Raw genomic sequence first — 25,117 nt, forward strand, 5'->3', positions numbered from 1 at the left:
TTTGCCCTAGTTTTGACAGATGTTTCCATAAACCAAAGTATTACAGTCAACTCCCATGGGCTACTGCCTAGTAGGAGTTATCCTTGGAAGACCCATCACCATACCACCCTTTCCAACTGCCAGTCCAGGCAGGGCAGGCTACCGTGGGTATGGTGGGCATCACGGCCGCCAACCCACATGGCCCCAGCCTACTGATGCGTGATCAGTCTGTAGTCGTTAGTCTGCACTGACGTTTGCAATGCCAAGGCCAGCCAAACGTTGGAAGACTAGTAGCTAGTAGAAGGAAAGCTGATCATACTTAGAAGGCCCTTCCTGACTTGCCGAGGACTTGCGTAGATTTAGACAGGAAAGCAGGGCATTCAACTTCAACCCCCACGTAAACATCTGTAAAACAGTAGCACTCCGCTAGGAGCTCCACGCCCAGGATTCTGGTCCCAGCCCTCTCGTCTTCTGTGTATACAACTCACAGAGCTTCTCAGCTCTCGGGACTCTGCTTTCAGAGTGAACGCAACCACAGGACCCTGACTGCTCCCGCCAGCGAAGCCATGCTTTCCCTCATTCCTCTCTCCCTGTGCCCGGTCCTTGGCCTGCTTGATTGAAGGCCATCAGTTACCAACCGGGGGGTCCTCCTAGTGTCTCAGGGAATACCCACAGGGTGGCATACTCTTCAACTCCATCCTGCCCTTGCTTGTCCCCTTATGGGGCCATTGGAGGATCCAAGGACGGAGTCCAGGTTGGCCTTTTCAGCCCTTGCCTGCCCAGAGTAAGTACTCAGTAAATGCTCACAGTGCTCTCCACCAGACCTGTATTGCTCTTCTGCTCTTCTGCTCTTCTTAGATGCCTGCCTTCCCTTGCTTGCCTCCCCTTCCTGGTTCCCCTTCCCGTGAGCCTCGATTCTCCCTAGTGGCCCCCGGGAGAGCTGCAATTGCAGCATGAGGCCTCAGGACTTCTCTGCAGGTGTGCCCACCTCCGTAACCCTTTGCTGCTTCCATCCGCATGCACCCCGGAGCACGTCTTCGCTCCCCAGCCCTCTCTTAATTCTTCAGCTGGAAATATTATCCGCTAAACTGCCCTCTTACTGTGATGTGGACCAGGTTAGCCGCACCCTTTCAGCCTCCCAGTTCCAGCAATGCATTCCCTTTTTCATATTCATCAGGGCCATGATTGTGATTTTTAAGTCTGTCGTGAGCAGTGACGTCCAGTAGAATTTTCGGCCGTTACAGAAATGTTCTGGCATCATCTGTGCTGGCCGCCCCAGCAGCCTCTAGCTAGCCTCACGTGGTTGTTGAGCGCCTCAGGTGTGGCTAGTGTGACTGAGGGGGTCTGCATTTTAAATTTTATTTAGATTTAACTAGGAATAGCTGCCTGTGGCTAGTGGGTGCCCTATATTGGAGAACCCAGCTAGAGAAACAGAGTTGCTTACCCCTGTCTGGAAATGGCCAGCCCCTGTCACTTCCCTCCCCCACTCTAGCCATTGAGCACTTTTTTTTTTTAATCTTGGATTCCAGTTGCAGCTGGGCTACCCTAATAACTGTGCAAGGCCCCTTGCACAACGCTGCAGTGTGATTCTGTTGGGAGTCACATGATCGCATAATAGCATAGAGGAGAAGCTGTGACATCCCATTCGTTTCATATTCAGTCCCCGCCCCAGTTGCATTTTTGATATCAAAATGCCTAGGAATAGCAAGATGGTGAATCCTCTTCCAGCTACAAACCTTAGAGCCAGAGTTGTTGCTTGGAAATCATGGTCAGAGCCTTCATACTTCATCAGGATAGATGATGTAAGAGCCATTGGCCTTTGGTGTGGAGAGGGGGGACAGGCAGAGCTGTCCCCAGTACAGATGAAAGACAGCTCTGGGAGGGAGACACCACCATGTGACACAATGAGGAGTTTGCAGTCCCTGCAAGCAGCTGAGAATCCACGTGAGCTATGGTGTATTTACCATGAGGTCCAGTAGAGGCGGGAAATGCTGATAAATCCAGCAGAAAACAGCGGCATGCAAGTGCAACCGAAACAAGCTCCCCAAGGTCAATGTCATTTTTGTGACAGGAAGTCCTTGCACCTCACATATTTAATGGCTTAGGCAAAGGCCTCTTATTAATTTCAAAATAGGAAATGAAATCCAGAACAGTAGCAACGCTAAAAAAGGCGAGGTGATTCTCTGAGCACAAAAACATGTACCACTCCATTCTGTGTAAGAAATCGTCCCGAGTATCGCAGCATCAATTAAATTCTGATATTGAACTACATCTTGTACAGATTTTCAAGGCAGTAGGTTCAAAAGGACCCTGAGTTACAAAGATGCTTATGTCAGACAGGCAGATGGCTCTTGCACAGTCATTCCTCTGTATCAGCTGGTCAGAATAATCCAAAGACTTGTAGCTGCAAATCAAATAGAAGATTCTCTAACTTGTAGATTCCTAACATACAGGTTCCCTGATCCTACAGAATCCTCTAGTGTCTGCCTCAAATCCTGGTGATACACAGAGACTTGTAAACACAGAGACCGACAAACACACTCACAATGACTTTTCCACAGTGGAAAAGAAAGCCCACCAGAAAAGAGAGAGAGAGTGTGTGTGTATTGGGGTTTTTTTTCGTTTTGTTTTGCTTTTGCAAAGATATTCAGTTCAAGTCTTTCTAAATACTCAGGAATCAGATGCATTCATTCGCAAACAGGCAATGTTTGAGAGGCATGTATTGCTTTCTGTGCATGTTTAAAATTCTACAAAATGTTATCTGTAGCACCATTTTAGTTTAATTACATCCATTCCCTGAACTCAGGCAAATTGAAGAAAATATCTCCCACGAAAGTTGACACATGCCAGGGAACCATTTCCAACTTCTTAGGTTTAAAGCTTTTAACCTTTCAGTAAAATCCTTAGATAAATTCTTTCTTAGCTAACTGTTGCTCCGCAAATCATTTGGCTATGAGAGCCTCTAGGAGCTTTGATTACAATGATTTAAAAGGTGGTCGGGATTAATGGGAGCTTTACCAAAGTTCTGTATATTGTGGCTCAATTGACACCTTTGTGGATTTCAAAACAGCGACTCTGCCGCCTTCAGGGGTGGGTTTTTTCCTGCTATAGTGGAAAAAGTCTATTAGTTTCCAGAAAAAAGAAGTCAATGAAGTCTTTACTTCGTGCCTTACTAATATTAGAACCACCACTACGAGAGGAACACTTTCTTGGGAGAACACCTGCCACTTTAACTCATCATCCACCCGGTGGAGGTGCCCTTTTTTGGTCAAAGAGCATGTCTGGGAAGCTAAAATGAGAATATGGAATGGGCTGAATAGTGGCTCTTGTCTCAAAGGGAAACACGAGTTAGCAAATGCTTGCAGTAGGCTCTCCTTACGGATCTTCACAAAGCTAATGGTCTGCTTTCACATAGGTGGATTCACTTTTTGGGTTTGCTTTAATGATAGCCATTGAGGATCACCAGTAACTGAAAATGTGTTTGAATTTTTCACCAGCGTGCCTGCGTAGATTCTACACATTTAGCAACAAAGATGCAGTTTAATGCTGCTCAGGTTTCCGGTGTAAGATTGACACATGATGCTTCACTTAGGTAGTCGATGTTCTTTAGGATGGGAGCATAAATGTAGCCAGGATTTCATGATGTCATTCACTCTTCTCTGTTGCAAGGACTTAACAGTAGCAGAATTTGGGTTTTAACTCTGTCATTTACGTGTCTTACTTATAAAGGATTGCTATACCTTCTTTCCCCATCCTTGAGGAAGTAAAATCTCAAAATAAGTCATTTTAAATGAGATCACATACTCTCACCACTTACTAGCTCATTACCTACCAATTATATGACTTTACATAAGTTATTTAAACCATCTGGTGTTCACTTTCCTTTCTACAGGGAGGGGAATTTTGGTACCAACCCTACAGAACTGTTTTATGTATATATTAAATGAACAAGTACCTGGCTCATAATAAATTCCCAACATGTTGTTTAAGGGGTTGTTACTATTAGATAGAGAATGTCCAGCATTGTACTTGGCATTCCAAAATGCTTAAAAATATTTCTTTGACCATCCCTTTCACTGTCCCATTTTTTCTCCCTGTCTTTCTACTGTATGTAATAGAGAGGCTTTGTGGGTAGAACACAGGCTTCTAGCTCTATGCTAAAACTTAACAGTTTTTTTTTTAATAAAAATATAACACTTTATTGGCAAACAATAAACCTGAACTCCATTAATATATTTCCCAGTTCTTGTGATAGGCCCAAAGAGAGCAAGTCAGACAAGAAAAAGAAAGTCTAAATGAAACATGATTTGCTGTTTTAGCTTCTCTGTTATTTAGGCTTATTTGCAAGTTTGGGGGGGTACTTATTTCTTCCCACTGTCCTACACATAGCACTTTGATCTGGAAGGAAGTTGGGCATTATCCAACACAGCCCTTTTTTGTTTTCAAGGGACAGAAACTGAAGTCTCAAAAGTTCAGTGACTTGTTGCAAGCCAATGATGGCAAAAATAAGAACAAGGCTCTCCCTGTGCTGAGAGTCTGGGTTCTTTCCATCATACCTGCTGCTTCTCTCTTCCCACACAGCCCTCCCGAGAATGAGTTAGGGGTGCTCACCAGCACTCTTCTGTTCGAGGACACACGGAGAGCATGGTTTATAACACCATCCTGTCTGTCACCGTCCATTTCTTTTTACCTGAGTTAGAAGAAGCATTCTCTTCTCCTGAGGCTCCAGATGCCTAAGGATTTGAAGGGTCCAATATTAGTGCTCTTGGTAAAGGCTAGTCTGGAGGAAGCTATTGACAATGACTCGTGCCCTCCCCCCAAGCTGGACCTCCCGTCAGCCCCCCAAGAAGAAAGTCTGGGCTAAGGTGAGGAGGAGAAATGCAGAGTACACCCCAGCGGATAGATCCGCTCTACCCCGTGGAGAAACAGGGACCTAGTGATGAGGTCACTGCAGAGAAGGATAAGAAGCCAGGCCAAAAAAAAAAAAAAAAAAAAATGAGGACTTAGGGAAAATCAGTGCCTCCTTAAGAAACCAGAGGAGTGAGGAAGGGGTTTTCCCTCCAAAGAAAACTATTATTTTTTCATTTAATGTAACGAAGCGGCATGCAATTTTTACATTGTTTTGTTTGTTTGTTTTACAAATGTAGTAGCCTCTTTACAGGAAAAAAGTTTTAATGATCATTAAACTCCACTTCTATCTTGCCAAATTTACTTAGGAACTTAGTCAGCCTGCACGCATATTTCATTTTGATGTGATCCCGATCCACAGGTACACATGGTTCTCCATTCTGCTTTTGTACTTGACATTATTTCAGATACATTTTTTAATGTCTGGGCACCACCCACATGGTCACTTCATTTGCATTTCTTTCATTCCCAGCAAGTCTCTGCATTTCCCAAGAGGCACCTGGGACGCTTGACTTTTATTTGTGCACATACTCTCCATACTTGGAATAGTCCGTCTTCTATTAGCTGTGTTTGCTCCTGTCTCCCCAGGACACTGCTCTTTTTACGTTTGGCATACAGCATTTTATTTTGCAAATTAAAAATCAAAAAGTTTTGTGAGTAAGCCAAAAACTCTCCATCTGGCTTCCCTCTTATGCAGTCTGAATAAATAAATATGTGTGTGCACACTTACTTATACTATGTATTCTAGTTTTAAAGTTTTACTTTTTTTTTGGTCCATGTGAAATGTATTGCCATAATGGTTCAATGTATAGATGTGAAGCAATACTTTATACTCAAAGTCAACTATTACTTATTTAACTAAAGATGTCTTATCCAACTAGAAATGCATTTTTAAACATAGGTTTTTATATAATCCATATGCATATCCTAGAAAATCAGATTTGGGGGGAGAGCTTAAGTTTATATTAAAGTATTTTTTTAGGGGCACCTGGGTGGCTCAGTCGGTTAAGCATCTGCCTTCAGCTCAGGTCATGATCCCAGGGTCCTGGGACCAAGCCCCACGTTGGGCTCCCTGCTCAGTGGGGATTCTGCTTCTCCCTCTCCCTCTGCTGCTCCCCCTGCTTGTGCTCTCTCTCTCTCTCTCTCTCTCAAATAAATAAATAAAATCTTTTAAAAAATAAAATATTTTTTCAGAATTAAAATTGATACTTTCTTGTCTTCAACTTCAAAGCGCCATGAACCGTGAGCCCTCTCAGAACAAAATATCTTTTATGTGATTTTTAATGTTATTTAACGTAAATGTTGTTCCGTGGCTATCTGTGAAAACCTAAAAGAATTCCTGTTGCCCATTCTCCATGTGACCTTCATGTTTAAAAAAACAACTAGAGGGGGAGGGGGGTGGGGGGATGGGTTAGCCCGGTGATGGGTATTAAGGAGGGCACGTACTTCATGGAGCACTGGGTGTTACACAAAAACAATGAATCATGGAACACTGCATCAAAAACTGATGATGTATGGTGACTAACATAACATAATAAAATAAAATTTAAAAAAAAACTTGAGTTAAGCTTAAGCTTTGAGAAAATTTCATTGATCAGAAGGTGTCAGTCACCCTAAAACCAGAGAGTATTCCTAAAGCAAAACAATAATCGAGGAAAATTAAAACAAAAAAAAACCCTTGAATATAGACACAAAGGTGACATCTGGTTCTAGGTGGATGGATATAACTCCTACATAAACCAAACCAAAACAAAACATTTTTTAATGTATCTTTTGAGCCAGTTCTCTGGATCACAACTGTTACGTAAATCATACTTTCAGAACATTAAAGAAAATTCCATGCGAGACAAAATCCCCCTCAAATACGTGGTCTCCTGTGCAGAGCGCAAGTCTTGTATCTTACTTCAGCTCTTATTTCTCTTCATCAGCGTCTCAGGGTTTTCTTCCCACTCTCGCTTCTTTTTCCACCTCTCACACTAATTCCTCCGGGTGTCTGTGTTTCTGCATTTCTTCATCTGTGTTGTCTTTGTCCTCCCTTAGCACTTGGCGCCGTGCCTGGTTTGTGGGAGGGGAGGCAGGATGGGCTGTGGTAAAGCTCCAGGGCTCAGGGGACAGCAGACCAGGCAGGGGTTTCTACATGTATCAGAAGGTGCTGAAAGCAAACGTCTGCCTTACTCACAAGGTCGTTGTGAGAGCTTGAGGCTTCTGGGTTGTGATGCGTGTTGTTAATTACAGGCTCTTGACAGATGTTTGCCAGTTGAATGAATTAATTCACCGTCACCTTTCCCTTCACTCTCCTTGATTTGGTTGTTAACCTGCCTCTACCAACATCTTCATTTCTTACATCTCACGAAGAGAAGGCTGGTACAATTTCTATGACCAGTTCTATAGCTTAGATCCATTGCTTTCTGTGTCTCGTTTAAAATTCACAACCTTGACTTACACTCACTTCCGCATCATGTTCTCTTGTCACTTCTGTGACCTGGTTTTACCTTGTTAAATATGTCTGCAGCTGGCTCACATTTTTAATTTTCCACTCTCCCCTCCGGCTCTCCCCAGTCCCATATTCCTTTGTGACAAGTTCATATTCACGATCCCTGGTTAGACAAATGCAACCTCCTGTTTTCTTGTCCTCTTTGAGGTTTAATCCAACTGTCTCTGTTCTGTGTTAGCCCCATAAATGGCATTTCCTGCTCCAGACCTCATCATGATAAGGCACTGTTGCCGTCCCAGTTTCTCTTGCATCTCTGATTCCTAACCTCCAAGCCAGTGGGTCTCAAAGTATGGTATTCTGAGCAGCCAAAGCAGCTCCAGCATCCCCCAAGAACTTGCTAGCCATGCATATTCTCTGTCCCACCCCAAAACTACCGGTGCAGAAACTCTGGGGGTGGAACCCAGCCCCACTCCAGGGAATTGCGATGCCCACTGAAGCCGGAGAAGCATCGTCTCAACCCCTCTGGTCTCAAGAGCCTTCCCCCTTCTTCCTGTTCCCACTACTCATTCCTTCTACTGGTAGTTGTTGTATGCTATTTTGGAAACCATTATTACAGCTCATTTTAGAAGATCATGTAAAACATCAAAATAAGTTCTAATACTATATAGGGTAATATTATTTTTAATATTATTTTTAATATTAGTATAAAGAGCAAACTCTTTCTCATCCCCCATAACAAGAGACAGTGATGATCTTGATAGATGAAGGTACAAATAATCCATGAGACTCCTCTTCATCGGGAGGGTTAGGTTCTTTCTAAAAAAGAAAAAGTTTTTCTAGTAACGCAAATTAAAATGCCAATAAAAACCGTGCTTGTAAATAGAAAGGACACTGAGAGTTACATACTCTTCAAATTAATAGAATTTGGAATTACCAAACATTAGGAATTCCCAGCTGATTGCTTAGCATGATGATGAGTAAATGGGGTCAGTTATATTACTATTTCTACTTTTGTGTATGTTTGAAAAGGTCACAAGAGGAATTTTAAAATAGCTGTTACTTAACAGTGGCAACATCATTGTAGCCCCATATTAAATGAATCCAAATCAGATGGTCTTCACTTTTGTCACTACCATTCTTGGTCATAAATGATATTAACAATGGATTTGTCATACTTGTTGAATGGTTTCAATTTATTTCTGCTAGATTGAGATATATATATTTGTGTATATATAGATATATATAGATACAGATACAGATATATATACATACATACACACATATATATGTAGGTAGGTAGATAAAACATGGTTATGAAGGTCAATATTGAAGAAATGACCAAAAGCTATGAAATTCATGTGATCTGTCCATAGATCAGATGTATGTATCAGATGCTATGTAAATAGAGAAACCCTTCACAAAACAATTTTAAAAGATTCAAGTATCTGTCACTTAGATATTAAAATATTAATACAGAAGTTTTGTCTATTGGAATTTCTCCTAAAAGGGGAGAATTCTAATTGCAGAAAAAGCTTTATGCAGGGAAGGGATTGGCAGAGCCTCCTGTTTCATTATATCATAAAACATGGGAAACCCCATTATGATCAGCCATAGGAAGATAGCTAAATAAAATTCAGTTTATTCATCCAATATAATCATTAAGATTATAATTATGCAAATTATAATGTTTATAATAGTAAAAAAAAAAAAAGGCATTAAATCCAATGTGTAGTAAGATCACAACCATGAAAAATATGTACCGAGGGGCGCCTGGGTGGCTCAGTCGTTAAGCGTCTGCCTTTGGCTCAGGTCATGATCCCAGGGTCCTGGGATCGAGCCCCACATCGGGCTCCCTGCTCAGTGGGAAGCCTGCTTCTCCCTCTCCCACTCCCCCTGCTTGTGTTCCCTCTCTCGCTGTGTGTCTCTCTGTCAAATAAATAAATAAAATCTTAAAAAATATATATGTACCAATAAATAAATTGTTCCTGTTAGGTTGTCTTACTCTTTTTTCTTCATTTTTATCTTTTTGGTGGAAATGTATTTTTAGAAATTATGACCGTGGAATTACCAAGACTGTTTCCTCTCCAAAGCGGTTTGGGTCTTTGCAACTTAGCAAAGGTACATTTAATCTATGCGGAGCTAAATTTTTTGAGAGTCTCTATGTCCCTAGGACTGCTTCTCCAATATTAGCAAAGCCTCCAGCACTAAGCCAGCCGCCTTGATGAAACCGAGATTCATAGAGTCTAAAGGAATCCAACTACAGTTGTATCTTTTCCCTAGCACTGCTTCTAGGGTACTTTTTTTTTTTTTAAAGATTTTATTTATTTATTTGACAGATAGAGACATAGCAAGAGAAGGAACACAAGCAGGGGGAATGGGAGAGGGAGAAGCAGGTTTCCCGCTGATCAGGGAGCCCGATGCGGGGCTCGATCCCAGGACCCTGGGACCATGACCTGAGCCGAAAGCAGACTCTTAATGACCGAGCCACCCAGGTGCCCCTTCTGGGGTACTTCTTACCTGCCCAAAAGTACAGCAGTCATTTGATTCTATCATTGCCCCGAAGAAGCAGAACTTGGCAGTGGCCCCGAAACACCCCCTCCTCCTCGGGTTGTCTTAACCGAGACTTTTTTACACTGGGAACATCAAAAATCAAAGTGGTTTCCTGGAGATGTGTTAAACTGAATGACAGCAGCATCATTATTCCACCAACTGGGAACATGAGACGGTGCTACTTTCCACAGCATCAGTGTGAACATGCTAAATTCAAATGTGTTAAGGGGACCGGGGACCGTCCCCGACAGGACGGCAATGCAGGAACGCACCCCCGAGGCCCTTCCCTCCTGAAGACTCCCGGTTTGGCTGAGTACTTAGAGTCCACACTGCGCTTCTTCTCTTATCAACAGGGAGTAGTAATCATTTTGTAATTATCGTTATACTAACTGCTGAGCCATTCCGGGCATACAGAAAGGCCAAATGAAGAAAATGGGGAGAAAACCACAATCTTAAAGTGGGTCAGTGCTTTCTGTCGTCTGCCTCAGATGATTTTTTTGCATATCTATTCTATTTTTTTTTCCGTGTTTATACAAGATTCAGGTGAAATAGCCTATGTCCTTGAACCCTATGCTGTCGAAAGCCTGTCGGTTTGTAGATGACTCTGTTGAACGTGTTTCATCAGGCCAGTTCTAACTGGGGAGGGAGGGGGCTGGAGGAGCATCCTTATACCACCACATATTGTTGTGTATAAAATTAAAGCCTTGGGGGGCGCCTGGGTGGCTCAGATGGTTAAGCATCTGCCTTCAGCTCAGGTCATGATCCCAGGGTCCTGGGATCGAGTCCCGCATCGGGCTCTCTGCTCCTTGGGAGCCTGCTTCTCCCTCTGTCTCTCTCTCTCTCTGTCTCTCATGAATAAATAAATAAAAATCTTTAAAAAATAAATAAATAAATAAACAAGTAAATAAATAAATAAATTAATTAAATTAAATTAAAGCCTTGGGAGGAGCATCACACAAGAAAAGGATTATTTATACAAGATCCACCTTGGAGTTGTGTCACTGTTTCATTTCTACAAGTAAATCCTCTTCCAGTTTTAAGGCAGGTAATTGCTTTGCTGGTTTCTGTTTCTGACTAAGCATAACTTAGGAGTCTTTCATCTGGATATTTATTCATCTTACTGGAACAGCTTTCCGTCCTCTTTAAAAATTAATTTGATTTTAATGCCTCTTTACTTAGGACTCCCCTGGGCTAGGATGAAATCACACTGGGGGAATTTTGATTTGACAAATGGCCATTGTGTGGGAGCCTTTGATCGTCTCCTGTGGTGTTAACTAGCTGCTGGCCCCTTGCTTTGAGGAGCTTTAAGCAAGATCAAAGTCAGCTCCCCGCAAGGGCATGACCCCTGGTGGACACTGGGAGAATTCTGGCACTTACTTCCAGCATCCTTAGGATGCTGCGGCCCTCAGCTGTGGCCTGAAGCCCCCTTTGAGTGGTCAGTACTCATTCCCTCAGAAGGTTTGCAGGTGGGACCTTCCCAGCAGCCAGTGAGGAGTGGTCCCTGTTGTCAGGAGGGAAGCCTGGGGGAGCTTCGAGCTCCTAAACGTTTATCTGCCTGGAGAAATTGGATGCTGGCGGGAGTAAAGACAAAAGAGGATGCATTTTTCCTAGAGCCTTAGAGAACCATGCATCTGGTGTTTGTTGAGTGGCATGAAGCCCTTGGCTCCCTAAAGTAGGCATTCCTAATCCTGGTTTTCCAATCCTTGAGGCCTGCTCAGTTTTTCCAGGTTTTCCAAAATTGGGAAGAAAAGTTAATTTTAATTCACTTTCATTAAAAAAAAAATACATACAAAATATGGTAGTTATGATTAGAAAGATGGAAACAGGCAATTTGCTAGAGGTCACTGAAAATTGCTACCCTCATAGTCTGATGCCATATGTCTAAAAATAAAATAAGTATCTGAAAAGCAAAAGAACAAGTGTAGATTTTACAGATTGACCTTGATAAAGATTGTTCAAAAACATTTAGATTCAATTAGCCGACGATAACTGTCACCCTTCCCTGGAAGGCGGGCATTGTCTAACTGTGCCATCTCCTTCTCGCTCCCACAGATGGGGAGCTCTCCATATCGAATGAAGATGATTCGCTGGAAAACGGACAGTCCCTGAGTTCCAGCCAGCTGTCTCTGCCAGCCCTGTCCGAAATGGAGCCGGTTCCCATGCCCAGGGATCCCTGCTCATACGAGGTGCTCCAACCTTCAGACATCATGGATGGGACAGGTAATTCCCCTGGTTGACTTGCATGTGGCATTTGGGACCTGTAGCCTGGCTGGACTTGGAGTTCTGTTTTGCACCACCCCAAGCCTAAGAATCTCCTGGAAATGGGGACGAAACTGCCCAATCAGTACATATTTACACTTACTGTTCTGTAGTTTTTCAAAAACATTTTTTGGAATCTTAATGTCTTTAAAGAAGAAGGCCCTGTTTTTGTACTATTGGGGATTTAAAATGTCATTGGTTTTTGTTTTTTGTTTTTTTCCCTAGCACTCGTTTCTATTAAGCTCAAGCTAAGGAATCCTACGCTTCTTCTAAAGGATACCTATCTAATTCACGTGTTTGTAAAACCCTGGCACGGCCTTTAAGCCCAGTCTCCATATACCAGCTAATGGTTGCATCAGTTTAGCAAATTGTATCCGTTTACTGTACACAAAGGATGTGTTCATTGGCTATTAAATTGTATACAATTTACTGGCTAACTCGTATGCAGCTGACAGGTGATATTTGGTACCATTGGACCATCGCTACTTCTTTGGTCCAAAGCCCTCTGAATGGTCAGTACTCACTCCCTCAGAAGGTGGGATCCTCCCAACAGCCAGTGAGGAGTGGTCCCTGTTGTCAAGAGGCGAGCCTTGGTGGGGTGGAGGGGGAGGGACCTCCCAGAATCTCCAGAGTGTGGGGAGAAAGACCACATCCTTTTTCCACACCGTATGCAAAGTCTGCATCAGCAGGGCTCAGGTGGGAAGACGGGAGAGCTGGGGTCACAGAGTCAATTCCATGCTCCACTTTGGGACCTGATGATAACGGCATCCCTTGGGAGAGGGGGAGAGCTGAGCGCTCATGAGGGCCTTGGTGCTACAGGGGACATGGCAACCCGGATTAGGGAGGAAGAAGAGGTCAGGGGAGAGTCACTGGAGTCATGCCAATCAGCAGCAATGAGAAGCAGGATACTATGCACCTGAGTTACATTCCCCCCCAGGCTGAGCAGGTTTTGCCAACTTAAAGCAGTGAATTGTGTTTCTCATCCAGCCTTTCTTGTGACATTGGAATCACACAGATTTGACCCTTGGAGGGATATCTGTCATCCCAGTGAACTCAGAGTTTCAGTCTTATTGGCCAGGCTGCCCCCGCCCCTCGCCCCAGGACAGCTCTTAACTGGAGCCAGTCGGGGTCTCCCATGGCCGAAAGGTAGAGCTAGACCCAATGCCGAACAAAGAGAAATGGGGGAAATCAAACAGAAAATCATCATTCCGGCAACTGAGAGGAGAGAGGAAGCGGGGAGACAGGAAGACGTTGTCTTGGTGCATCCTTTGTCTGGTCAGAGTTTATAGGAGCCCCTACAACTGCTTGGCTGGCCCCAGAACCTGGACGAGCAGCCACTCCGGGCATGTGGGGATGCCCGGCCTGCTGTCAGCCTCTAGACTGCTTCATTGCTTCATGTCCCGGACCCGGGGAGACCCAGTGGGCAAAAACAAGGCCCCAGAATCTCCTCTGTCTTCCACTCGACAAAGGGCAAACAGGCCCAAGGGAAGATGCCAGCATTTGGTGCTGGTTTGGTTCAGAAGGGGCACTTTGTCCCTGACCCACTGCACCTGCCATCCGTGGATTGTTGCCGTGGCCCCATGAGTCACGTTTAGAGCACTCACAGAAGGTGTAGTATAAATGCCAAGTTGAAGTGGTGAAGCTTGGGATAGTTTGGAGAAAATGTCCTCTTCCTTTTTCCCCCCTCTTTCCCCCCCTCCACCTCTCCCTTACTGCCTCAACCTCCCTGATGTGTCCCTCCACTCCCTCGCCCCCGCTTTATTGGATTTCTAGCAGCCTCTCTTTAACTCTCCCCACATTCACGACGGCCTGGAACAGTCGGTGCTCCACTCTGTTGCTAACCCACACCCCCGGTCCTGTGTGCTCCCGCCGGCCCCACCTGCATTGCGTTTGTGTAATGTCTCCTGTGTGTCGTGTGGTTGTCCCCTCAGTGTCTGAAGAGAGTCCCTCTGCCAGTGAGTCTGGAGTCCTCCTGTCCCAAGATCCTTCAGCCAAACCAGTCCTGCTACTGCCCCCCAAAAAACCTGCTGCTTTCTCTGGAGACCATGAGGAGACCCCAGTGAAGCAGCTGTCCCTTCTCAAGCAACCCCCCGCCCTGCCTCCCAAACCCACTGCCAGGATTGCCAACCACTTAACAGGTGAGTCAAGATGTCTTCCGGGGACGTGCAGCCCTGCCTTCCCTTCAAGGGATAATCTCTTATTCTCTTTCTTTTTATCTGAGCCCTGTTGCACCTCTCCGGTGAGGTTGCTCTGTGGGACGTTTGGGTGTTTCCATGTGCGTCTTGGTACACGCAATCGTGATCTGGGTTTGTGTGTTTTTGTCAAGAAGCATTCGAAATGCACCCACCAGCCATATGCCAAGAGCCCCTGTCATGTGTATCTGTAAATATGTACATTGGTATTTGTGTGACTGACTCACGATGATTTGCCCATCGAGGTGAATTAGGTTCAATGTCAAAATCTTTGCAAAGATGAAGAGTCGTACCTTGTTCCCTTTGTAATGAGTTTGCCAAAGCTTTAAAGCTTTTGTCTTTAAATTATTGATCTGAAGCCCGGCGTATTTCCTCTATTAAAATTCATGTCTGTGCTGTTTGTTCTGCTAAAAAAAAAAAAAAAAAAGTAGAGACAATCTGCAAAGTATTGTGTATTGTGGGAAATACTTTTAAAAGACGAGTTAAGTTTTGTCCTAAAATGATTTTTACGTTTTCGTGTTGAAAGTGTTAGTGAACGTACCCACTGCTATTAAATTGGGCACCTAATGAAGTTGTACTTCACTGCCCATAAATCAGACACTACTTTCTGATTTAACGTTGGGGTTTAATTAAAGAGTAAAGATTTCAGGGGGTTGTTTCTCTAACCTTGAGAGCCATTCCATCTGATCAGCTGCCTTTTTATAGTGCACTTGATATTTTCGTAGTTTCTAATTGATCTCTGTACATTTTTGTGAGACGTGATGAGGATAGAGGTAAGGCAGAATATTTGCCTCTTTTATAGTAGAAAAGCTGAAGTTTAAGAAAAATGAGTGCCATTATCAGGCCTAGCAGGAACTCTGCAGCGGGGGCACGCTTAGACCTCATGCTTCCTAATTCCTCACCCAGGGAATGTTGTCTCTGCGATAGGAGGGTGTCTCCCACGTGGTGCTGAGTTTCATTCGAGTCCAGCTTAAACACAAGATTGAGTCAAACGGCTCTATCCACGTGTGTGTCCATCCAAGCCAGATGTTTGTGGTTTGAAAGAGCACATTTCCATCTAAAGGAACCGTTCAACACGTTAATAACACTTCAGTCCAGTGCCCCAAAATGTAAATGCATAGAAAAGCACAAAGGAGAAAATGCCCTCATAAACTTGCCTCTAAGAGAGAACCATTGTCTGTTTTATCTGTCTGTCTAATGAAAGTCAAATGCCTGCTATACATAGTCTCTTATCAGCAGCTTTTTGCACACAGTGCTATCTTGTGGACTGATTCTCCTGTTCATAAATACTCCCCAACATGCTTTTGTTAGCTGCCTGGTGTGGAGTAGGATTTACGTGTTTGGCCCCTTGTGGACTCTCCCATCTCCTGTTGTAAAAATCACCACAGTGAACATCCTCAGCGGCATACGTTGATTTATAAGCATCGGCGTTTCTCCTAATTTCATTCTAGGTTAGAGTTGCTTATTCTAATTCTAGAAATCAATTCTATACCTTTGAAGAGCTGTAGGCTTTTGAAGGCTTTGATGCCAAATTTCCCTGAAGATTAAATATTGCGAAATAAACTCCTGTACGTAGTTCATATTTATTCGTCACACAGGTGCTAGGTATCAAAGTGGATGCAAATGACAGTTTAATGTATAAATTTTACATGTATATATTTTGTATGTTATCTATATGATATGTACACATAATGCAGTACCAAAATACTTTCCGGGGTATCAGTTGGATTTCCATGCAATCCGATAAAAGGGCATGGAAGGGCTGAAGCCTGAGCTGTCCCTTCAAGCATAAAGGGCATTTATAGAGAATGAGGGGAGAACATTCCAGGAGAGAAGGCCCCGCTCAGAGGCCCAGAGATGGCATTGTTTTGGGTCCATGACCAGTGGCCGAGCTGGGGCAGAGGGTCCGTCTCAGGGTGTATTGAGAAAGGGTTCACTAGGTAAGGCGTATGAGGATTTAGATTCTGTTCCCGTGACAGCAGAGAAGCTTTGGAGGTGTCTGAGCAGGGGAGTAATGTGATGAAAACTAGCCTTTCAAAGATTTTCCTGGGTCACTGTGTAGAATGAACAGAAAGAGACGGTGGAAGGCCTAAAAAAGGCTAGCCCTATGCCTCGTTCTCCAGAATCACTAGTTGAATTAAATGGAATAATTTGAACCAGGGAGGCTATGGGGAGAGCTACTCCTGTATCTGAAATATGAGCTCACAAGCATCTGGCCAATCACAGCAGGAGGAGAGAGAACAGAAAAATAGAAAAGACATTTTAAAAGAAGAATCGACAGAATTTCTTAGCCAACAACATCCCCTAGTTTATCTAGTTATCTAATTGATGAAGGCACACTTCATTCCCATCTTCAGCTGTGAGCCATGAACTTGGGCAGCCTGATATCCGCAGGACTCTTGATACATGAGAGACTGAGGCTATCTTAATTAGCCCAATCTCTGGCTTCCCCCGTCCTTTTCCAAGGAGAGTGGACTTATCTACTCTCTATAAACCTCACCTCTAGATAGCTTGGATCAGATGGATAAAAATACATAAGAGCTAATAATCCTTACCATGCTGTAGTATCTGATAGCCTCTGAAATAGGAGGAAGACAAGATAGGTGGAGCTATCTGTGGGCTGCAAGCCTGGTGCTGTCCTTTTGGGTTTAAACTCAATTAGACATGCTTAATTTTTGTAAGTGAACAATCAGTCATAATGAATCTGCATCACCGTGAGGCAGCTACATTAACCCTGTTCTGTTACTAATTACTCTGGAGACATCTGGGCTCTGTCAGAAGAAATTAATAAACTAAGAATTCTAGAACTCTAAATTGAGACTTCTAAGTTGTAGCATGCTCTCTCTCCCTGTCGGCTGTCCTGTTGACATTTTTGAAAGGGAACACAGACAATTTGAAAGACACCAGGCATGATTAATAGAGAGTGACAGCAGTTAATGGTCCGGTAGGATCCTAGAGAAAGCGTGAGCCTGACCTGGGGTCACTTCCAAGCATATGATCAGGAAAAGACAAGCAGAAATATCTCTGCTTCAGCATGTGCTTCCCCTTTATCAGGAAAACCGTTAGGAACTTGGAGACTGTCTGACGAATTTGCTCTTTTCGCCAGCAAGTAGAGAGAAGCCTACTTGCTCTCCCAGACGATCTTCTTCCCTTGTCATCATCCTGGTCTCCAACTGCATGTAATAGAGGAGCATCAAATTCCATCCCTTCAGTTCTGGAAGTACGGTGCATAGCAGAGCTGGTTGCATAATGCAGATGGTTGAGGTGAATGACTCTCAAAATCCGTCTTTCTTGGGATGATGGTGGACCCCAGAGGAAAAGGGTTGATTGAAGTGGGGCGGAGGGGTGGGGGAGAAACCACTCTCTCCTATCTTTCTAAGTCTTCATCAGTCACCTCTCCAGCCATCCTGGCTCTAGGAGTCCGATATGACACGCTGCATGAATAATCCATGGCTCTGCGTACGGTACCTGTGATTAGGGGCCCCGTAGGTGCCATTTGAATGAAGGATAATCAGCTCCCATGAGAGCTGGACTTCACAGTCTGCCGTTCACACTTGGGTAATAACGACGGCAGCTGCCCTTTTTTGAGAACTTTACAGCATATCGTTTAGTCCTATGGAGTCCATGCTATTATTGTTATTCTCTCTTCCCTAGAGGAGGAAAAGGAAATTCTTTGGATGAGTTAAATAACTCGGTCAGTGGTTACAGAGTGTAAGTGCAGAGATGGACCCACTTTGTTTTACTCCAGAGTTCTTACTCATAACCATTAGTTTCTACCATCCTCACTAAGATATCTCTTCTTAAAATTTTAAACAATGGAATCATGAGCTTTCTTTGGATTTTTTTGGCCTTGTGTGTTCAGTCTGTTTTTAGAAAATTGGCTTCTCAGGACACCTGGGTGGCTTAGTCGGTTAAGCATCCAACTCTTGGTTTTGGCTCAGGTCATGACCCTGACCCATGACCTTCAGATCAAGCCCCGTGTTAGGCTCCGTGCAGAACGTGGAGCCTGCTTAAGATTCTTTCTCACTCTCCCTCTGGTCCTTCAACACCCCCCCCACAACTGCTTGCACTCTTTCTCTCCCTCTCTCTCTCTCAAAAATAAATACATAAATTGATTGAGTGATTAAATTTTAAAAAAGGAAATTGGCTTCTTTATTTGCATAAAGTATATCCAGTCTTTCAAAAATAAATTATCTCAAGGCACTTGATTATGAAGAGGAGGACTTGAATGCGGTTGGGTTGGGTTTGGAAGAACATGCTAGAAATAGTCTGTAAGAATCAAGAACAGGGCAAATCATGTGGGAAGCATTTGGCCACAGAGACTAGCAGTTCAGCAAAGAAAAGGAAGTGTTGGGGTCTCTGGGTGGCCCAGTCGGTTAAGCGTCCAGCTCTTGACTTGGGCTCAGGTCATGATCTTAGAGTTGGGAGATCGAGTCCCGAGTCGTTGTGGAGCCTGCTTGAGATGCTGTCTCTCCCTCTCCCTTTGCCCCTCTCCTGCTTGTTCTCCCTCTCTCTTATTCTCTCTAAAATAAATCTTTAAAGGAAGGATGAAAAGAAAAGGAAGTGTTGCTGATCCTTTAAAAATAAGTCCTTCTGCTAATGTGAACCTGCCCAGGGTTTCTTTGTCTGTAGACCCTGAAATACAAGGAACTTGTGTTGGTCGATAGCTAGTTTCAACATTCCAAAGTTTTTACAACTGCAGACTTACCTGGCAAATGGCATCCATGCCCTCTGGTACGTCTCAACCTCACGTGTCTAATGAGAATCTTCTAAACAGAGCTCGTCACACCAAAACCAACATTCCTGTTTATACTGTCTCTTGAGTTTTGTGGACACTGTCCACGGCATACTCTTCTGTAGTGACATTCTGCTCTGTGATCTCATTGTTCCTTTCCGGGTCTCTTACTGTGTGTCCCCATTTCTCTCCAGTATCCTCCCCACCTTCCTTGTTCTCCTCCTTCAGCGTCCTCTCCAATCCTACAAAATCATCTACTTTTGCCTCTATCCTTGCATTCTACTCGGAAAGTACAAGAAAACTGGTAACTGGACCACGGTGACCTTGGACCTCATCTCTGCCTTTAAATGGAAAACATGAACTACAACCCAGAGGCCTCAGAAAGAGGTTTAAGGTTCATAGTCTCTGGGTAACTGATACCTTGAAGGAATGGGAAATATACCCAAATTTACTCTTTATCCTCAATTTTCTGTATTTTTCCAGTCTTAATTTCCTTTTCTTAAGATGCAGAAATTCTTTCTTGGTGCATGGGAGGACTTTCTCTTAAAACATTTTTTAAAGGGTCCTCTCTCCTCTCACCTCTGTGACCAGCATGAAGATGACAACAAAATACCTTTCTTTTTTTGTGGCACTTTGTTAGGTTGGAGATGGAATTCACTTGGCACTTTTTTTTTTATTGTGGTAAAAACATAACATGAAATGTACCTTCTCAACAGTTTGTAAGTGTGCCATTCAGTAACGGTAACTAGATTGACGTCTGTTAAGCAACAGATTTCCAGAACTTTTTCATCTTGCAAAATTGAAGCTCTGTACCTGTTAAATGACTCCCCTTTTCCTTTCCTCCCCCGCTTCGCCCCTGATAACCACCACTTTACTTCTTGCTGCTAGGATTTGAGGCATCTCAGATATGTGCAATCTATAGTTATTTGTCTTTTTATCAGAAGCTTACTTCACTTTGCATAATGCCCTCAAGGTCCATCCATGCGGTAGCTGTGATCGGATTTCCTTCCTTTCTAAGGCTGGATGGCACTTCCATTTTGAGGGCCCACCCTGTGCAAGGTGCTCCGCCAGCCTTGGTATAATTTATAAGCAGTGTTGCCTCATCAGCTCTAGGGGTTGTAGACAGTTATAAGCTACAGCAAATGCTTCACATGAAGATGTATAAACATGGTTCTCAAGAAATACAAATAGCAGGAGACCGAATCCTTTTGAAAGAGTCAGAAAAAAACATCGTAAAGGAGGATGTGTTTAAAACTTAAAGATGAGTCACATTTTGAAGGTCATGGAGGGGAAAGGAGGTCATTGTGACTTGGGAGGCAGAGTTCACAGAGGCACCTGCGTGAGAGGCACAGTATGTTCAAGAACTAGCCAACAGCCCAGCGTGGCTGGCTTCGTGGAGGGAGGTAATCCAAAATCAGGCCAGAAGTGGGTTGAAGGGAAACTGTCGAAAGCCTCGCATGCCATGATGAAGGATTTGACTTTAGAGGAGGAGTGGGCATGTTTTGTGGACATTTAGCAGCAGTTGCTTGATTTCAACCCAGCTTGTCTCCTTGATGCTCTTGTGGATCCAATGGGCAATAATGCTGGGGGCTGGAGGTGTAACTGAAAATATAAAGGAAACTGGGGCATGGCCATTGTCAACTGGAAATTGCAAAGGGCACCAAGCTGCTGCCCTTCATTCTTCTCTTGGACATCGTGTTAATATCCCAGGGTCAGTTTCCTGAGAGTGGGGATGGAGTCGGCCTTGGTCCTTGCTGTGTCCTCAGCTAGCACTGAGGAGCCCCAGAACAGGAGGGCTTGCGAGAGAGAGAGAACCTCCTGTGGCGGAAGCATTGAAGGAGGTGCTGGATGATCATTTGCCCATGAGTTCGTAGCAGGATCCTTGTTCTCGGGTTCTGAGTTGTGCCGTAAACAAAATCAGATCCTCATGCTTCTGTAGAGCTTGAAGGAGCCCCGATACCTGATGGAAAGCAGTCCCTTATTAGAGTAGCAGATAGAACATGACAGTCATGCATCAGTCAAACTTGTGGTCCAGACTGAGGTGTCAGAGTGCATGCTGGGATTGTCAAGGGAAAATGGCAATGCCCTTGTAATGCGCCAGGTGCAGGTGGTTAGACCAACCACCGCCCTCACTGTAAATGCAGGAGCTAGGAGTGCGTCCTTCAACAATGAATAAGTATTGTGCATCGGGTAGATGCAAGGTTGAAGATGAATTGCGGCCATCCTTTTTTTCTGTTTATAATATCTAAGGATCTGGCTTGAACTTACTTGCACCTTCACCCTGAATGTTCTACCTCTTTATAGCTCCATAAGGTCTATGTAGTATTTTTTTTTTTTTTTTACAATTGTATTTATTTGAGAAAGAGACAGAGACCGAGCATGAGCAGGGGAGAGGGGCAGAGGCAGAGGGAGAAGCAGACTCCCCGCTGAGCAAGGAACCCAACTCAGGACTCAGTCCTAGGACCCTGGGATCATGACCTGAGCCGAAGGCAGACGCTTAACTGCCTGAGCCACCCAGGCGCCCCAATGTAGTATTTCATTTCATACCATCTAAATTTACTTTCGGACATCCTCGATCTGTTCATTGGTTCCAGTGTTCTGAGATCAGATGAGCATGTTCATGCTTCCCTTCATGACTTCGTGACTTTGATCTGACTCTCCCCGCCTTCTCCTGCATAGTCACAAATAGCTGTCCTCCCGGTGGTCACTGTTGGGTCCATGCTTCTTGCTGTTGTCCATCTCTAGAACCTTCTTCCTGTCCTTTGTACCTGTCTTGCAGAAGCCTCAGTTTCCATAGCTCAGTTATCAGTTGAACACTGCTCTCCTCCCCCAGTCTCCCTGGGAGCAATAGCACTCATCCTCATCACTGCAAAATCAAACCATATAATGGGCTTTTGTGCAGATGATTTGTAATCTAACAAAATGCTGATCTCAACAGGCATTTGTTGTCATGATATAGGGATACCTAGAGTTGGCACTCTTTAAGAGCAGTTTTCTGACAATGAATAATATGTAATTTTACTTCAAAAAAAAAAAAAAACACCAAATTTCATGCCCTACGAAGATGATGGGTGACCCAGCTGTTACCCCCACCCACTGCCCAGCATCTCCATACCCGTGAGGCATGTTCTTCCCTCCTTGTTGTCATCTGCCCAGATGGTCTTTGGAAGGGGTAAATTAAAACATTTTGTTGTGGAAAGTGACTCAGAAACAAAGTCAGGTGCTGGTGACGTGTGCTATCATGACCCTCAATTTTAGGATTCTGGAAGGTCTCAGGACATGTTTGCCACAAACATCAGATAGTTGTTGGTTTCCACGTGCCAGCCTGGCTTGGGAGAGAAAGCCAGGCTTACGGCACGTAACACAAGTCACTTGTTTGTTACTTGTTTCCCTCCACACCATCCCTCTTAACTCAAGGGCTTGGTCAGCACATGTAGCCTTTCCAGGCATCGGACCAACGAACTTAGAATCCCTGGGATGGTCTGAAGGAATGGACGGAACTCGTGTGAGCATCTTCGTTTGCAGCCAGGGGGAATCTGATTCCGGGCTTTGGTGACTCTGGACGCTCCTTTTAAGTTCTAAGTACACTTCGTAGAGTCTCTTTATGTTCTTGGGTTGAGGGCCTGTATCTATAAAAGGAGATCAGAGACTCTAACCCACCGAAACCAGGTTGGCAAATGGCTGAGAAATTGTTGCAACACCCTTGTTCATTAAGACAGTAAGTGCTGTTCTCATTGACAAGTGCCCGGATGCATCCTCAGTTATAAATGGGCTTCGGCAGCAGGTGTTAGTAAAAAAAAAAGAGAGACTAGGGGCGCCTGGGTGGCTCAGTTGCTTAAGCGACTGCCTTCGGCTCGGGTCATGATTTCAGGGTCCTGGGATCGAGCCCCGCATCGGGCTCCCTGCTCCACGGGAAGCCTGCTTCTCCTTCTTCCACACCCCCTGCTTGTGTTCCCTCTCTCGCTGTCTCTCTCTCTGTGTCAATTAAATAAATAAATAAAATCTTTAAAAAAAAAAAAAGAGACTACACTTGATCTTAGCCAAAAGGCCGAGAAGAGAGGGGGGTGGGAGGATGGGTTAGCCTGGTGGTGGGTATTGATTGAGGAGGGCACGTTCTGCATGGAGCACTGGGTGTTATATGCAAACAATGAATCACGGAACACTGCATCAAAAACTAATGATGCATGGTGATTAACATAACAATAAAAAATTTTTTAAAAAGAGAGAGAGAAGAGAGGCTAGAGGTGTGTGTCATTAGCCCAGACTGGTTCTGTTAGAGACCGCGGTCCTGTGGCACAAGAATGGACTAGAGAAGTAATCTGGAGTTTTCCTTTCCTTGTCTGAAGTCATAAGCCAGAGCTGTGTCATGTTTGGAAATAACAGCCTTCTTGGGTTTTATGGCTCTGTGACACTCACAGTTTGAGTTTATTCTCCTTGTTCTCTGGAACTCCATCAACATAGACAGTTTTATGAATATAACTGCATCTCGATCAGTCTGGCTGCCGAGGGACTCATGCATTTCTGAGTCAGCAAGCAGAAAGCTTTGTGTTTGCCCCCGCAGGACCAGCCACTGCCATCATTGGAGATGAAGGAGTTAGAGTGTGTCCTCCAACAGTCCATAAATACCATGCATCCCATAGATGCAACGTTCTTTTATTCAGCGAGGTGCTGTCGAGGCAAAGGAGACTTTTTTCATCCCTGGATTTTTAGAGGTAGAGTCTGAGTCCCAAAAAAGGTTAGCTATCTTTCCCAAGCCATGGAACAGCAGAGAATCTAGGTTCTGTCACTCCCAGTTCTGTGTTCTTTTCCACTAGCCCTCAATGCTGATGCAGGGCACCATGCATTAGAACAACACCCTGAAACCTGGAAGGCCTCACCTTTTTCTCTTCCTGCAGTGCTTTGCTGCAAGCAGGGAAGCCTGCTGAGACCGTCCTTTGGAAGCTCTCTTTCCTGTTACTGCATTCACTTTCAGCCAGTTTTTCACCTCCCTACTTAGAACCGCCACATATTAACCCACCAACACTCCCAGTCCCTGTCTTGGCTTCTTGCGTCCCACCCCAGACAGGAAGCATCAGGCTAGGGGACGCTCACAGGGACCTCAAGAGTCCCGTGAGTAACCGGCCAGAGGAATGCCATGCTCGGCAGATTACAAAGCATGTCCACATCCTCTAGTCTGACCCTCCCGACAACCTGTGGCAGAGGCAGGGAATATATTATTTTTTCAGGATCAGTGAAGACTACATTTGTTGAGCTCCTTTGACATATCAAGGAATCAAGGACTAGACTGGAGGGATTTTATACTCAGGCCCTCCACTGACCTGTTCAGGGACTTTGTAAAACTATAAAAATGTGCCCTTTGGAAGAATGAGTCACAGAAAGCTGCCCCTTCCTCTGGGATGACTCAGGCCCATGCCAGCACAGACCTCAGACTGGATTTCAGCCCGCTGGTCCCCATGGAGAAGCTGTGTAGACATTAATCCCTGTACTTCTCATAACAGACCTATGAAGTGGGTTATACTCCCTTTCTACAGATGAGCAAACTGAGGCTCAGGAAGGCTAATGTCTTAGGCAAAGTGACAGAGCTTCTTGGTCTTGGAACTGGTATTAAACTCCAGCTCTTCTGAGATCTAACCCAATGGTGATTTCACAGGCCTGAACTTGCAGTAGAATAGCCCCCCACAGGCCCTGCTCAGCCCTGAGAGAGCAAGCACCGGAGCTGAATCTCCTCCAGAAGGCCCTGGGCACTTGTCCTCTTCACAGAGGAGCGGCCCTGAGGGGATAGCTTCTCAGCGTGGATTGTGCAGGGCTCCCTGGGGTCTTTGTCAAGATGCACATTCTCATTCAGAAGGCCCGGGCTGGGCCCTGAGACTCTGCATTTCTGACACGCTCCCAGGAGGCTCTGCTACTGCCAGTCCTCGGACCACACTTTGACTAGCAGAGCTTTAGGGTAGGAAAAGTGGTCGTTAAGTTCTACCTCTTCCCACGGCTCTCAAGACACCATGAGAAAGAAAACCAGCAGATGTTTATGAAGCACCTGCTATGTGCTGGGCCCAGCTCCTT

The 25,117-nt window shown here is 44.5% G+C and overlaps 1 protein-coding gene and 1 pseudogene across 8 annotated transcripts in view; one reads left to right on the forward strand and one right to left on the reverse strand.

Annotated features, from left to right (window-relative positions):
* The window catches only part of PHACTR1 (phosphatase and actin regulator 1), a 308,221-nt gene that overhangs the window by 213,340 nt on the left and 69,764 nt on the right, over nucleotides 1-25,117 (forward strand). For 7 of the 8 annotated variants that reach the window (XM_034985688.1, XM_034985690.1, XM_034985689.1 and 4 more), the window contains 2 exons: nucleotides 11,924-12,091; nucleotides 14,062-14,268. In XM_034985688.1, coding sequence (XP_034841579.1) covers nucleotides 11,924-12,091; nucleotides 14,062-14,268 — 375 coding nt within the window. The remainder of the gene's footprint in view (nucleotides 1-11,923; nucleotides 12,092-14,061; nucleotides 14,269-25,117) is intronic. The other variant, XM_034985687.1, reaches the window with a different exon arrangement.
* Nucleotides 23,004-23,117, reverse strand: LOC117997546 (annotated as a pseudogene).

The sequence above is a fragment of the Mirounga leonina genome, unplaced genomic scaffold (assembly GCF_011800145.1).
Source record: "Mirounga leonina isolate KUSES-001 unplaced genomic scaffold, KU_Mleo_1.0 Mir_366, whole genome shotgun sequence".
Taxonomy (NCBI): Eukaryota; Metazoa; Chordata; class Mammalia; order Carnivora; family Phocidae; genus Mirounga; species Mirounga leonina.